Below are 16,188 nucleotides of genomic sequence, written 5' to 3' on the forward strand. Positions count from 1 at the left end.
TGTTTTCTGCAACCCCAAAACTCACAATGGCAAAACTCACATCCAGATGTTTTGCCATTGCAAACCTACAACTCGGCAAGGTTTAAAACATTATCAATTTTTTTTTTAAATAGACCAGCTTCTGGCTTGCGTGTTTGACACAAGCATGCACAGATCAGTGAGATCCGTGTATACTTCTGTCAAGAAAGGTACTGACATTTTTTTTAAAAAAAGTAAAAAATAAATAAATATATAATTGAAGGGCTCATGCTGGCTTTGGTTGGGAAAGGGACCCAAAGGTCCCTTACAATTGGGGTTGTAAGGGTCCAAGCCCCATATACAGTAAAAGAAGTAACTGCTTAGACACAACTGCTTGTGTATACAGACACAAACTCGTGTAAATAAAATCAGAGTTTTTTTGGTCTTGACACAATATGGATATTTTCTACAGCGCCCTTGAAGCCCACCCACCGTTCATTTGTAAAGAATGGTATCAATGCGTGTGTGACGCCTGCACATCACTGACAAAATTACAGTACATTATACTGTACATTGTTAAGCTTTACACTAAGTCATTGGCCAGTTTGTCAGGACTTGCTATTGTGTACTATGGTATTACTGTATGCACTGCATATCCATCCAGTGCTATTGTTTTCAGCACTGTAGATTTGATTAGTGGAGCAATTGCCGCCCAGTGGTGAAACTGTGTATTGCATGCTGTGGATAGTCTTTCACCTTACCATGCCATACTATTCCAACCTGCGCTGACGTTATGCCGTGACTAAGACGTGTACACAGTGAAACTACAGCAACGATGGGCATGGCTACAGCTGTAAAGATATCTGATTTTTTTTTTCTATACGACTTATTGATTACGATGGACAATTATCTTATACCTTAAATTTTAAAGAACACCTAACAAAATGTGATTTTATTTTATTATCCACAGGTATTTGAGTGCACCATAATAAAACTGACTAATTTGCTCTTTTTGTTTGTGTATGTAGAGCTGTTATTGGGGATGTGGGAGTGGTGCTGTTACTAAGGGAGCAAGGCCGGGGTCACTGCCCCATTGGCACATGCTTTTGAGTGCATCCTAGAAATCCAACTGAGAACATCTGTAGGATTCACCCAACTCTGGTCCCGGCCTTCTATTTGTGATGTTGTGACTCTTTACTCTAGAAAAGCACTGGGCTACAGGGCATCCTTGCTCATGTTTGTCTAGACCAGCATACAATTTAAATGTAGTCCGACCTTTCTGTATGAAAACTGCAGTATGTTTTCTTTTCATAATTTATACTAAAGTAATTTAATTATCCATCTCTACTGTTACATATAACTTGTATTGCAGTACCAACAGCTGTGCAACACATAAATGTTTCCGTGTATTTGCTCCCCGCTCACCATTCGATCTGAAAGTTGGTAACAGAGTAAAAGTTATTTTACCCTCCGGTAGAATTGGGATTGGAGCAGTGTGTAAAGTAAGGCAATTGCCTGGAAAAGTGGAATTTCACGTGGGTGTGGACCTGGAGCCTCCAAATTACTGGCAACAAGGTGGAGTGTTTAAAGGGCAACACAACTTCAACAGGTAAATGGCTGCCTCTCTTATTATTACTGGTCCTCTCTGATGTTTTTTTTTGTTTAATTAGTGTATCGGGTGTAGTATGGCTGACCGGCGGTCTCCTGACCGCCGGTCAGCTTACCGACGCCGGGATCCCGGCAGCATACCGACGCCGGGATCCCGGCGGGGAGGGGGGAGTGCAGCAAGCCCCTTGCGGGCTCGCTGCGCTCGCCACGCTGCGCTCGCCACGCTGCGGGCTCGGTGGCGACCTGCGGACGCCACGGGTTCTATTCCCACTCTATGGGTGTCGTGGACACCCACGAGTGGAAATAGTCCCTATTGGTCGGCATGCCGACCATCGGGAAAGTGAGCCGTCGGGCTTGTGGTGGAGGTCATGTGACTGTCGGTCAGCTGACCGGCGGTCACATGAATACCACCCAGTGTATCTGTTCATGCCTTCAAATTAATATATAAAGCACAAACATATGAATAACACTGAAAACTCAGTACTGTGTGGGATGTGAAATTACTCCTATTTTATGGTACCAAAATGTAAACAAATATTCTTGGCAACAAGACTTTACAGTGTATAGATCCATGATTATCACATAGATATTGCAGGAGATATGTTGTTAATTGCACCTGCTGACCTACATTTCTTGAATCTTAGTAGTGGGAAGTAAAGTGTGTGATGCACCACAATTGTAAGTCTGTATGCAAATCAGAGCAAAATTAACAGTTATTGCAGAATACTCAGGATGCTGGAACCGCCCCAAAAAAACCCCTACCTGTTGGCTATAAATAGATAATATAGCAATGTTCTTATCTAAATCAGACTGTTATCTTAACTAATATTATGAAGATGTTGCAGTTTTTCCAGTCATTAATATATTAATACAGTAATTTACTAAGCAGTGACAAGAGCAGAGAAGTGAGCCAGTGGAGATATTGCCCATGGCAACCAATCAGCACTAAAGTAACATCTATAATTTGCATACTATAAAATTATACACAGCTGCTGATTGGTTGATGGGGCAACTTCTCCACTGGCTCACTTCTCCGCTCTTATCACTGCTTAGTAAATGTCCCCCTAAGATTGAGTAGCGATAAAAACACATTATATTAATACATTGCCATAACAGGATCTGGTCAGGATCCTGGTGGTTGGGATCCTGGCAGTCGAAATACCAATGCTGGAATTTCTGACCCCACTCAAAATGCCGACACCAGCATCCCGAATAGGGTTACAAGCCCATCGCCGGAATCCTGGCCACCAGGATACCTAATGAGCATAAGCCGGAATGCAGGACAGGTAAGGGCTAGGGTTAAACTGCGGAGCGGGGGAGGAGGGGTTAGGTTTAGGCAACTGCAAGGGAGAATTAGGGTTAGGGGACCATTGGGAGAAAATAAGTGTACTTACCTTCCGACTGTCAAGATTCTCAATATCGGGATGCCGTGGCCGGTAGTCTGCCCATTCCATTTGGGCCACATTAAATGTGATTAGGGTAAATATTTGTCCCACTTTATATACCCATAAGATGCATTAGAATTTAAGTAGCTCTATGTTCTTGGAGAAGTGTGGCAGGAGTATTTGTGTAAGTTCTCCTTTGAGGTTCATTGCACTGTACTCACCTGTTCTTCCAGTGCCACCATCATGTTCTGGTTTTCTACCCTCTTACTTAATAGCTTTTTGGCCTGACTGATTGGCAACTTCAATATGCTGATAGATAAGCTATTTTACACTACTGCTTCAGAACTTCTCTCCCTTACTTCATTTTGCCTGTCCCGATTGTCATCCTCCCCTGCAACAGCCGGGATGTAGCTATGTGACCGGCGGTCAATACCAGCACCTACATTCCGGACCCTCACTATCCCGACAGTCGGCTGTGGCAGGGGAGGATGTACAGCAGATACTGGAGACCCTTGGAACCCTGCAGAGTATCATCACAGACTGCCGGATGCCGGAGCCCTCCTGTAAGAGGATCCGACGTACCCCCCGTCGCACCCGCAGTGACACTGGTGAACGTTTAGGACGCCGATGCTAGTTGCGCGTCCTGACAATGAATATGTGTGCAGCTGAACATAGAGGGATGTTTGGACACACAACAATACTATTTAAATGAGCCCCAACAGATGCAATTTTACACTCAACTTTAAATGACACTTTTGGAAAGTGGCTGTATTTGTGGGTAACAATGGAAGCCATATTTACTTTCTTATGCTAATGTAAGGTTCTGTACAGATAATGTAAGGATCCTTGCTTCTGCTAACAGGAAGCTGTGCTGCCCACTGTGGCCAGTGGCAAGTTATCCATCTGTAACAAGCTTCCCTTCTCCCTATGCCCAACTCAGAATAGCATGTAACTCAAGCTACACACTCATGTAACTTCTCCCCCCAAAAATGCCCATTTCATAGGAAAACAGATCCAGGAAAGATACATCACACTCAGAATAGGACAGAGATATGTGACTGTGATGTGTGCTAAAACCTGTCATATGCGTCCATACACAGAGATCAGTCTGACCCAGATTTATCCCCATTATGGCAATATTCTGTGTCCTTTTGTAATGATTCCTATAAGGGACATGAAGCTTTAATCACCCCTTAACTCTACAATTTTATGTTAATTGGATTTTAAACAATAGACTTTATAAATGCATATCATACGGAATTCGTGGGATTTACCCAAATATCAGCCAATGGTGGTCATTCTGAGTTGTTCGCTCGTTGCCGATTTTCGCTATGCTGCGATTTGTTGCTGCATGCGCTGTTATTTAACACAAAACTTAGTAGATTTGCTGGTGTTCCTGCGGCGCTTTTCAGTCGCACTGCTGATCGGTGAATGATTGACAGGAAAGGGGCGTTTCTGGGTGGTAACTGAGCGTTTTCCGGAGTGTGCTAAAAAACGCATGCGTGTCAGGGAAAAACGCGGGAGTGTCTGGAGAAACGGTGGAGTGGCTGGCCAAACGCAGGGCGTGTTTGTGGCGTCAAACCAGGAACTAAACGGACTGAGCTGATCGCAATCTAGGAGTAGGTCTGGAGCTACTCAAACTGCAAGAACATATTTAGTATCAGTTCTGCTAATCTTTCGTTCGCTATTCTGCTAAGCTAAGATACACTCCCAGAGGGCGGCGACCTAGCGTGTGCAGTGCTGCTAAAAACAGCTAGCGAGCGAACAACTCGGAATGACCACCAATGTAATTATGAAAAAACATTGCACTTTTACTCACAAATGTGAAAAATGAAAATAGCTACAAATAGTGAAGATTGCCATTTAATCTAATGTCACTTGAACTAATATTTCTGAAGAGTACTAAAATGTAACTAGTTCCTAATGAAGTAATCGGAATCATTATTAGAAATATTAGATCAGCACACATAGGGTTTTTTAATCAACGTGTTTCATTGTAACATACTGTTTAAGCAGTGTGTATAAGTTTGAAATCCCCAATCGAGAATGCACGTACAGTATATTAGTGTAAAAGGATGTAGGACACATGAGTAATTTATTGTTTCACATGTAACTCTGAATGGAGACCTGGACTATTGGGACTGCATGGCTAATATTTGAATATATTATACAATATAAAATGTAAGTCAATGTACAATTCATTATATTATTCAAGTTTATTTTTTATATTTATTTGCATGTTTACACTTTGCAATGTACATAAATAAAAATAAAAATCAATGTTTACAATAACACGAAATAATTTGACATAATTTGGTCAGAGATGTGAAAAAAGAATAAATTGCATGTAATGGTGCCTATATATACAGTAAGTAATCACAATTTATTGTTTCACAGATCCTGTGATTTTCCCCCCCCTAAATATACTGTTTCCCCAATCCATATAACTTTGCCCATACATTACAGATATTTTCCAGTGATTTGCAGATCATTTTCAGTTAAATAGATCTGCCTATTTAGAAAGACTCATCAGTCTACTAGAAACGGTCTAAAGATCTACTAATTGTTATGGTGCCCATACACTTATGAGATAATCGGTGCTATCCTTTGATTTCGACCACATCTGTGAGAGAAATCGAAGGATTGTATGCACATTTTAGGTACCTTGAGACGCGATGCGCGGGCACGCCGGTCGAATATCGCTTCTCAAGATATTATGCACTGCATATAATATTTCTCGCATCGCAGTGTGATCGCATGTGGTTTTAAACACACATGAGATATGGGGACGTGGCTACGACGGCTGAGGAGTAAGCAGCAGAACTCGGGAGCTCCCCGGCCACCAAACTCCTGCAACTAATCCTGACCCCCTCTGGTGCCTCTGCCCGGCCGGAATCTTTACCACAAACTGTGGACTCCGGCGGGCACCTTCTTCCGCACTCTCCGGGACCCGTGGAGCGGCGTTGACCGACCTCCGGCCCTGCGGCCTATACCTCCTCCGGATCCCCGGCCTCGATTTCGGTGACCTCGACCGCGAGTCGCCCGGAGCTCGAGCGGCGGCTGCTGCGGCTTCCGGACGCCGCGGAGGGACTGCACACAGGGGATAACTCCTCTCCTGCCTGTCGGGCTGTGGCTTGGGGCCCGGATAACCGGATAACCGGCGAAAGTACAGGTACTCTTGGGGAAGGGGAAGGGGCACGGCGGCCATCTTAGAAACTGCCTATATAGGCTGCTGCCCACGCCTGGACTTATATAAAGCTGCCTGTGGGATCCTCATGTGCCTTGTATCCTATCTCTGCACACTGGGAGCTGGATGCATGCTGCTCTCTCCCATTCTTATTCTCTTGATTATTGTGGATTATAAAGGCTACTGCCCAAGTCTGGACATCTGATGGGCTGCCTGATAAGACTCTCCTGTGCCCTGTGAACTGTTGTTGATCTCTGAGACCTTACTGCAAGCTGCTCTCATCCATTCTCAGCCTCTCAATATCTATACTATCTATATTAACTTAACATGTTCATGGAAGCACAATCGGCTGTTCCCGCTGCGCAGCTCTCCCATTCTGTCATATAGGAGCTGCATATAGATTGGAACTGACTACACTGCTGCACTGCACTACTATCCTATAGGGTACTACACACCAATATCCTACCCTTGCCTCCCGGAATTGCTACAGGACACCCCCTCCTCAATATCCCCATCCGTATTGTTGCTTTTACACAAGCCTGTATTTTCTATCCATTGATATCTTGGCCTAAAGACCGGGCACGGTTGTTTCCCGCCACTGATTACATACGTCCTTGCTGCTACCGCCTTCTGCTTACACTTTGATTCTGAAAACCCTGTCCTGGGTGAGTGTGACTGCTCCTGTCCAATATGGTTAAGGGCGGCCAGAGCGCGGCCGCAGCCAAACTAGAAAGATATGCCAGGCAACCCACTCCCAGGGTGTCATCGGCTCCTTCTCAGGGAACCTCTCCGACCCACTCGAACTCCCCCTCTGCATCTGCGGCCGGTTCCCCAGAGGCGGCGGAGGCACCGTCTATTCAACAGGTGCTAGAGGCTATAGCTGGCAGTGAACAGCGTCTCTCCGACAAGATGGAAAAGGTGCAATGTGACCTATCCTTACTCCGACAAGATGTTCAGCGTATCCGTGAGAGAGTGGGGGAGGCGGAGACAAGGGTCTCCAACCTGGAAGATATGTGTGGCCCCCTGAAGCAGTCCGTATCCACGGTGACCCAGCAAGTTTCCTCCCTCCAGACCAAGCTCCTAGACATGGAGGGACGACTACGCAGGAACAACGTCAGATTTGTAGGCCTGCCTGAAAGAGAAGAGGGCTCGCAGCCGGAGGACTTCCTCGAATCTTGGCTCAAGGAGATGTATGGCTATGAGTCCTTTACGGCCCAATTCACGGTGGAGCGTGCACATAGGATACCATCTCGGCCACTACCTCCTGGTGCCCCTCCTCGCACCTTCATCGCCAAATTCCTGCATTATAAGGACCGGGACTCAGTTCTTCGCCTAGGTCGTACAAAGGGCCCGCTGGTCCGTAATGGAGTCAAGGTGTCGGCCTTCCCGGACTTTGCCGCAGACGTCCAGAAGGACCGAGCCCAGTTTATGCCCATTAAACGGTGTCTGCGAGACCTCAACATCCCATACTCCATGCTGTTTCCTTCAAGGCTCCGGGTTGTGGCGGATGGGGAGACCAAGTTTTTTAATTCCCCCAGGGAGGTGGCACAATGGCTGGACAGATTTGCACCAGGTGCTCGACAGCTGGCTCCGGACTGATCTCCTGCGTTACAGAAGCTGGGCTTAGGCTATCGGAGGGAACGATCTTAGATCGGGGAGCCCCCCTCCTTTGCATTGGTGGCTCAAGACTTTCCGTCCAAGTGGTGTTGGTTAGAGGTTTAGTTGAGAATCTAGGCCTTCTTAGCACTTGGTAGTTTGGGTTGTTGGTTTGGGATATAAGTATGCCGGTGTTCTGGGGGGTATACGGGGAGGGGAGGGATAATTGGGAAGCTGCTAGTTGCGGCTCTCTTTGCTGCTGTTTTTGGTTTTCTTTCTTTAGTTTGTTATTTTTCTTACCTGAGTTTTCTCTGAAGCAAGGATGTTTACTATTTCAGATGTTATGGATTTTAATGCTGGGCTTATGTACGTCATGTGCTGCTGGTATTAATGATGTTGGTTCTCAGTTATATTTTTGGGAACTGTCTATCCGGGAGGCACATAGAGTCTACATGGGGTCATGATTAACCTGAAATTCCTGGCATGGAATGTCCGAGGTCTGAATAACAAAATCAAACGATCTCTGGTTTTAAATATGATTAAGAAATATGACCCGGATATTGCATGCCTCAGTGAGACCCACTTGGAGGGACATAGGTTATTGTCTTTACGCCGGGCCTGGGTGGGATGGGCTTACCATGCCTCTCACTCTTCCTTTTCTAGGGGTGTCTCGATTCTGATAAAAAAATCAGTACAATTTGAATTATTGTCGATCAAAACTGACCCATATGGCAGATTTATATTTATGGAATGTAAACTGAGCTCCCAGCCTTATTATATATTAGCGGTGTATGTCCCCCCTCCCTTTTCATATGTTGTGCTGCAGCAGGCTCCCTCTTTCATTGCTCCATCTCCTACCACCCCAGTGATATGCCTGGGTGACTTTAATAACATCCTAGATTTGTCCTTGGATCGATGGCATCCCCCGAATGTTGCGCTGGCGGATGGTGGCCCTACCAAGTTTGCAGATTTCTTAAATAGCTTGCAGTGGGTTGATGCGTGGAGGCTCCGTCACCCTACGGCCCACCAGTTCTCCTGTTTTTCCAGTACTCATGGCTCCTTCTCCAGGATTGACCTGATGCTAGTGTCCCCTGCCCTTGTCCCCGGGATCGTTGACATTCATTATGAGGCCCGAGGGGTCTCTGACCACTCCCCTCTGTTGATGACTATTGATGTGGGAGGTCAGAGGGGACACTCTTATTGGAAGCTGCACCCCTCTTGGCTGACCCAGCTGGGTGACTTCAGCGACCTGGAGACTCAGTGGGGGGGGTACTTTAACGATAATGTAGGGTCGGCCCCGGGTACGATAGTTTGGGATTCATTTAAGGCTTTTTTGAGAGGCTCCTATATTGGACGCATAGCGGCTCATAAACTATCCTCCAGGGAGAGAGAACAGGCCCTTGAAAGCGACGCCAGGGAACTAGAGTCACAATACTTGCTAGATGGTGCCCCCGCGACGAAGGTACGCTGGCTGGTGGCTCAGTCGGCTTGGATGGCCCATCTGTCCGATAAAAACTCACGCTCCCTCCTTTTTAAGGCTACTAATATCTATATGCAGGCTGATAGGACGGGGGGACTCCTGGCCCGTCTGATACACTATGATCGGCCTGGGTCTACGATCACCCAGATGTCCGATGGGGATGGTTCCTTTGTTGACACCACGCCGGACATCGCGCAGTTATTTAGATCTTATTACTCTGGAGTTTATAGCTCACAATTGATGTGCTCTACTCTGGATATCTCGCATTACCTGGGGGGTATTGCGCTGCCCGCACTATCTCCTGAGGCCTGTGAGCTGCTAGAGGCGCCCTTGACGCTCGAGGAAGTGACTGCGGCCATTGGTATGTCCCCTAGTGGCAAGGCTCTGGGGTGTGATGGGATTCCCTCCGAGGTTTACAAAACTCATATAGATTTCTTTGGGCCCAGGCTCCATGCCCTATACTTGGATATATTTGCCAATAATGAGCTTCCTCTCTCTATGTCAGAGGCAATTATAATAGTGATTCCAAAGCCTGGTAAGGACCCTGGGTCTCCAGACTCCTATAGGCCGATTTCCCTGATTCCCACCGATGCTAAGATCCTGGCAAAGATATTGGCAGTACGGCTCAACATGGTGATCGCCTCCCTCGTTCACTCGGACCAGACTGGCTTCATGCCAGGGAAGTCCACATCTATTAACCTACGTAGACTATATACCATTTTGCAACTCCCACATAATTCCCCTTCTGACTCGGCTGTGGTCTCGTTGGACGCGGCCAAGGCTTTTGACAGCATTGAATGGGCTTATTTATGGGAGGTGATGGCCTGTATGGGCTTTGGACCCAACTTTATCTGTTGGACTAAGTTACTTTATCAACATCCGAGTGCCAGGATCTTGGTGAACGGCTATGTATCCCCCTCCTTTCAATTATCCCGTGGTACTAGACAGGGCTGCCCCCTATCCCCCGCACTGTTTGCCTTGGCCGTCGAGCCCCTGGCCTGTCTAATAAGGTCACACCCAGATATTGTGGGAATCGGAACGGGCTTACGTGAGGATAGAATAGCTCTATATGCCGACGACATGTTGTTGTTCTTGCAGGATTACACCAAGTCAATGCCCACTCTGCTGCGTGTGATTGAGTGCTTCGGTGATCACTCGGGTCTTAGAATTAACTGGTCTAAATCGTACATTATGCCAGTCGTAGGCCACCCCCCTACTATTCCCAAAATCCCCCTGCCACTATGTTGGACGACACAATTTAAATACCTCGGGATTCACATAACTAATGACCCTTCTGATTTTGTCCCCCTGAATCTGGACCCAACTATGCAGTGGGTCATGGGCAAATCCAAAACTTGGTGTAAGCTTCCACTGACGGTGTCTGGCAGGGTCAATCTTATTAAAATTATTATACTGCCTAAACTTTTATACATTATTCTCCAGTCCCCGGTATATATTTACCCGATATTCTTTAGAAAATTAAACAGTGTTCTATCCTCTCTGATATGGGCTAACAAACGACCTAGGATACAGCTAAATGCCCTTACCAGGCAGCGCTCTGATGGTGGCCTGGCTCTGCCTAATTTTCAGATGTATTACTACGCTGCCCAGTTGACTCATATTAGTGTGTGGGCGCAAGATTCTGGGGTTAACTCCTTACACTGTGAGTTTATTCGCTGTTACTTTCCTCACCTCTCTCCTGTGCAGGTGCTACTGAGTGGGAGCATAGCTCGGTTTCTTCCCCCTATTATTTTCCAGGCATTAAAGATATGGCAGGCCCTGAGAGTCCTCTTGGGATACGATGGTCTGGACCCTGATACCCCCCTTTGGTACTCTAACTGGCTCCCTGAATTACATGCGCTTGAGGGGCGGGAGGTATGGGCCCCTAGATCCTTGGTTTCTATCTCCCAACTTTACCTAGATGGAGTACTCAAATCCTTCCAGCAACTGAAAGATGAGTTTGGGTTACCCAATTCCTATTTTTTCAGATACCTCCAGCTTCGTCACGCCCTCCAGTCCCAGTTTGCTGAGTCCCCCCCACGAATCCTCCCATTTCCCATCAAGACCTTTGTGGCTACTTTTGGTCGAGCTAAGATGGTCTCCTGTGCGTATGGATATTTACTTGCCAGGCTCCATACGGACCCTCTGACACGTCTCCGTGGAAGATGGGAGGAGGATATGGGTTTAATAACTGAGGAGGACTGGGCCGTTGCTCTGGAATACCCTGCAAAAGTAACCAAATCTCTTAGATATCAGCAGATTCAATTCTTCATTTTACACAGAACGTATATGACTCCGGCTAGGCTGGCTACTTTCGATACGGGCGGAACTGGCCTATGTCCTAAATGCGGGGGGGAGATGGGAACATTTTGGCATCTAGTGTGGGATTGCCCGAGGTTGAGGGTGTTCTGGTTGGGGGTCAGGTCAATTCTGGAGAGTACGGGTGTGACTGGCGAACTGCTTACCCCTCAATTCTGTATTCTGGGGATGGGATGCTCTTCTTCTCTGTCTGTTTCAATGGGTCTCTATGCTGGCAGTGTATGTGCCTTGGCTAAGGTTTGCATTGCGAGGCTATGGATGGCCCCTAGAGCCCCCTTGGTTTCTGCGCTTAAGACCCTAATTAATAATACAATAATTAAGGAAAGATATATATATATGAAACAAAACGCATCAGCCAAATTTGAAAGGGTCTGGTCTCCATGGCTTGACTCCCCCCATTCTCACCCGATCCCGCAACTATAGAGGGCACTGAAATGCTAACTTAACAAATATTTACTGCTTAGTGACGTAGTTGAGATGCTTGGCGGCTGAGCCCTGCTTAACCGCATGATTACTGTGGTCCGGAATTAGAATACCCTTTCTCACCTTGCTTCGGGTTTGTTCTTTTTTTTTTGTTTTCTCTTTTGATTTTATGTTTCTTATGGGTTAGTTTAAGGGCGTAAATATAAAAATGTATGAGGATTATATTTATGGCTATGGATCTTGCAGACCCAAATAATCTGTACAGCAGGAAATTATGTGTAATTCCCTTATGCCATGTTCTGATATCCCTCAGCTGTGAATTTCCCTCAATCTTGGGGTTCCTCCTTGAGCTGATGGATTTAATGTTGTGATATTGTGATGCTCTGCAATGTCTGTACCTTATTCTCCAGTTTGCTGAATAAAAATTACTTTATTAAAAAAAAACACACACATGAGATATATCGCACTGCGACGTGCGATGGGCACCCGCCAGAGGCCGCTCCCACTCGGCGGTGACGTGCCCATCACGTGATTACCATGCGATCTATCGCATGATCGCATGGTAACCACTTTGGCAGTTCAGGTGCGATTTGATCGCACCTGAACTGCCAGTGCAATGCCCCGCGATGTCGCGTCGCGGGGCATCGCACAAGTGTATGGCCAGCATTACTCATACACTAGCAATCTACAGTTACAATCTATCTGTGAAATTAAACATGTTGAAAAACCTGATTTAACAATCCCAATCGATTTGTGGCTGAAATCTGCGATCTGTAAACCCCATACATTGTAGATTTATTGACAAAATTTTCTGCAAAATGTCAACTTGTCTCAATTGATTGCTGATGTATGGGTCCCTTAAGGTACAAACATACAATACTGTATATTGCATTAAATAAAAGTTAAAAAATAAGCTAATCTGTATCTGAGAATAGAACATCTGTGAGCCCATTAGAAAACATAAATATGTTTGTTATTTTTCATTATATTGTTATGATAGTCTTTAGTGAGTGTTTTTTTTATAACCTGCAGATGTCACTGTTGCTAATGGTATACATTAAGAGGTTTAGTAATAAAAACACTGATTGCTACAGTACATACTGTACAATGTCATTTGTATAACTAAATCTATGTATGTTTGATATTTCAATATATAGAACATTTAAATTATTTTTTAATTGAACATATTTCTTTATTTTTAATGTAATTAGTGATTAATTAGTTATACAGTATTCTTTACATTTTGTGTATCTGGTTTTGGATCTGGATCTCCGTTCGTATTTTGGATCTGGCTTGGTTTTGCAAAAACCACCTTTTCGAGTTTTGGTTTTGGATCTGTTTTTAAAACAAACAAACATAAAAACAGCTAAAATTTCAGAATTTGGTGGGTTTTTTTTTGTTCCTACAGTATTATTAACCTCAATATCATTAATTTCTACTCATTTCCAGTCTATTCTGAACATCTCACAATATTGTTTTTAGGCCAAAAGGTTGCACCGAGGTAGCTGGATGACTAAGCTAAGTGACACAAATGGGCGGCACAAACACCTGGCCCATCTAGGAGTGGCACTGCAGTGGCAGACAGGATGGCAATTTTAAAAACTAGGCCCCAAAGAGCACATAATGCAAAGAAAAAAAGAGGTGCAAGATGGAATTGTCCTTGGGCCTTCCCACCCACCCTTATGTTGTATAAACAGGACATACACACTTCAACAAACCAATCATTTCAGCAACAGGGTCTGCCACACGACTGTGGCTGAAATGATTGCTTTGTTTGGGCCCCCACCAAAAAAGAAGCAATTAATCTCTCCTTGCACAACCTGGCTCTACAGAGGGAAGATGTCGTCCTCATCCTCTGATTCCTCACCCCCTTCAGTGTCTACATCCTCACAGAGTATTAATTTGTCCCCGCTGTAATCCACCATCACAGGTTCCTGTGTACTTTCTGGAGGCAATTGCTGGTAAAGGTCTACCTGGAGGAATTTATAATTAATTTTGATGAACATCATCTGTTCTACATTTTGTGGAAGTAACCTCCTACACCGATCGCTGACAAAGTTACCGGCTGCACTAAACACTTTTTCTGAGTACACACTGGAGGGGGGCAACTTAGGTAAATTAAAGCCAGTTTGTGGAAGTGCCTCCAAATTGCCTTTTTTTCCTGCCAGTATACATACGGACTGTCTGACATGCCTACTTGGATGCTGTCACCCATATAATCCTCCACCATACTTTCAACGTTGGCAGCATCATATGCAGTGACAGTAGACATGTCAGTAATTGTTTTCAGGTCCTTCAGTCTAGATCAGATGTCAAAACTTACTCCAGACTGCCCTGCATCACCGGCAGCAGGTCGGCTAGGAAATTTTATTTTTTTCTTTGCAGCCCCTGTTGCGGGAGAAAATGAAAGAGGAGCTGTTGAAGTGTCACGTTACGCATGAGCTGACAATTTTCTCACCAGCAGGTCTTTGCACCTCTGCACACTTGTGTCCGCCGGAAAGAGAGATACAATGTTGGCTTTAAACCTAGGATCGAGCAGGGTGGCCAAAATGTAGTGATCTGATTTCAACAGATTGACCACCCTTGAATCCTGGCAAAGTGAATGAAGGGCTCCATACACAAGTCCCACATACTTAGCGGAATCGTTCTGTCCTAGCTCCTCCAATATCTCCAGCTGCTTCTGCAAAAACCTGATGAGGGGAATGACGTGACTCAAGCTGGCAGTGTCTGAACTGACTTCATGTCTGGCAAGTTTGAACAGTTGGAGAACCTTGCACAACATGGAAATCATTCTGCACTGCGCTTGAGTCAGGTGAATTCCCCCTCCTTTGCCTATGTCATAGGTAGATGTATAGGGTTGAATGGCTTTTTGTTGCTCCTCCATTCTCTGAAGCATATAGAGGGTTGATTTCCACCTTGTTACTACCTCTTGCTTCAGGTGATGGCAGGGCAGGTTCAAGAGTGTTTGCCTGTGCTCCAGTCTTCGGCACGTTGTCGCTTAATGTTGAAAGTGGCCCACAATTTTTCGGGCCACCAACAGCATATCCTGCACGCCACTGTCATTTTTCCAAAAATTCTACACCACCAAATTAATTATGTGAGCAAAACATGGGATATGCTGGAATTTGCCCAGATTTAATGCTCGCACAATATTGGTGGCATTGTCAGATATCACAAATCCCAAGGAGAGTCTTAAGTGGGGTAAGCCATTGTGCGATGATGTCCCTCAGTTTCTGTAAGAGGTTCTCAGCGGTGTGCTTCTTATGGAAACCAGTGATACACAGCGTAGCCTGCCTAGGAATGAGTTGGCGTTTGAGATGCTGCTGCTGGTGCTGCTGCTGTTGTTGCTGCGGAAGGCATTACATCTACCCAGTGGGCTGTCACAGTCATGTAGTCCTTAGTTTGCCCTGCTCCACTTGTCCATGGTTAAGTGGACAGTGGTTACAACCACATTTTTGAGGACCCTAATGTCCCTGTACAGTCCGGCAATCGCTTGCCTAGTGAAGTGGAATCTAGACAGTATTTGGTACCGGGGACACTCTGTACTAATTGCAGATACCGGACACACGTCTAACACCAGCATAGTTGTTATGGCCTCAGTAATCTGCTTTGCAACAGGATGACTGCTGTCATATTTCATCTTCCTCGCAAAGGACTGTTGAACAGTCAATTGCTTAGTAAAAGTAGTACAAGTGGTCTTCCGACTTCCTCTCTGGGATGACGATCGACTCCCAGAAGCAGCAGCAGCAGTAGGCATAGCACTCAAGTATCCTACGGAGGAATCCCGAATAGAAGAGGACTCATCAGTCATGCCAGTGCCATGGCCTGCAGGACTACATCCGATCCGGACTGAGGAGAAAATTGACAATGAGGGCGTTGGTGGTGTGGATTGCAGGAGCTTGGATACAACAGGAAAAGGGGATTTAGGTCTCACTTGACTGCTTACGCTCTTACCCAAAGTTTCTGAACTTGACAATGATTTATGATGAATCCACTGGAGGTGACGTATAAGGGAGGATATTCCTAGGTGGTTAACATCCTTACCCCTACTTATTATGAATTGACAAAGGCAACAGATGGATTGACACCTGTTGTCCGGATTTGTGGAGAAATAATTCCACACCGAAGCAGTGGCTTTTTTGGTATTTTGCCCAGGCATGACAATGGGCTTTTTCATCCCATGGACAACAACTGTCTCCACTGGTGCCTTATTCAAACAAACCATATCACCA

The 16,188-nt window shown here is 45.5% G+C and overlaps 1 protein-coding gene across 8 annotated transcripts in view; it reads left to right on the forward strand.

Annotated features, from left to right (window-relative positions):
* The window catches only part of LOC135035683 (uncharacterized), a 231,396-nt gene that overhangs the window by 148,235 nt on the left and 66,973 nt on the right, over window positions 1-16,188 (forward strand). For all 8 annotated transcript variants that reach the window (XM_063954358.1, XM_063954360.1, XM_063954365.1 and 5 more), the window contains one exon: window positions 1,331-1,567. In XM_063954358.1, the coding sequence (XP_063810428.1) occupies window positions 1,331-1,567 (237 nt within the window). The remainder of the gene's footprint in view (window positions 1-1,330; window positions 1,568-16,188) is intronic.

The sequence above is a fragment of the Pseudophryne corroboree genome, chromosome 2 (genome assembly GCF_028390025.1).
Source record: "Pseudophryne corroboree isolate aPseCor3 chromosome 2, aPseCor3.hap2, whole genome shotgun sequence".
In the NCBI taxonomy this organism is placed as follows: domain Eukaryota; kingdom Metazoa; phylum Chordata; class Amphibia; order Anura; family Myobatrachidae; genus Pseudophryne; species Pseudophryne corroboree.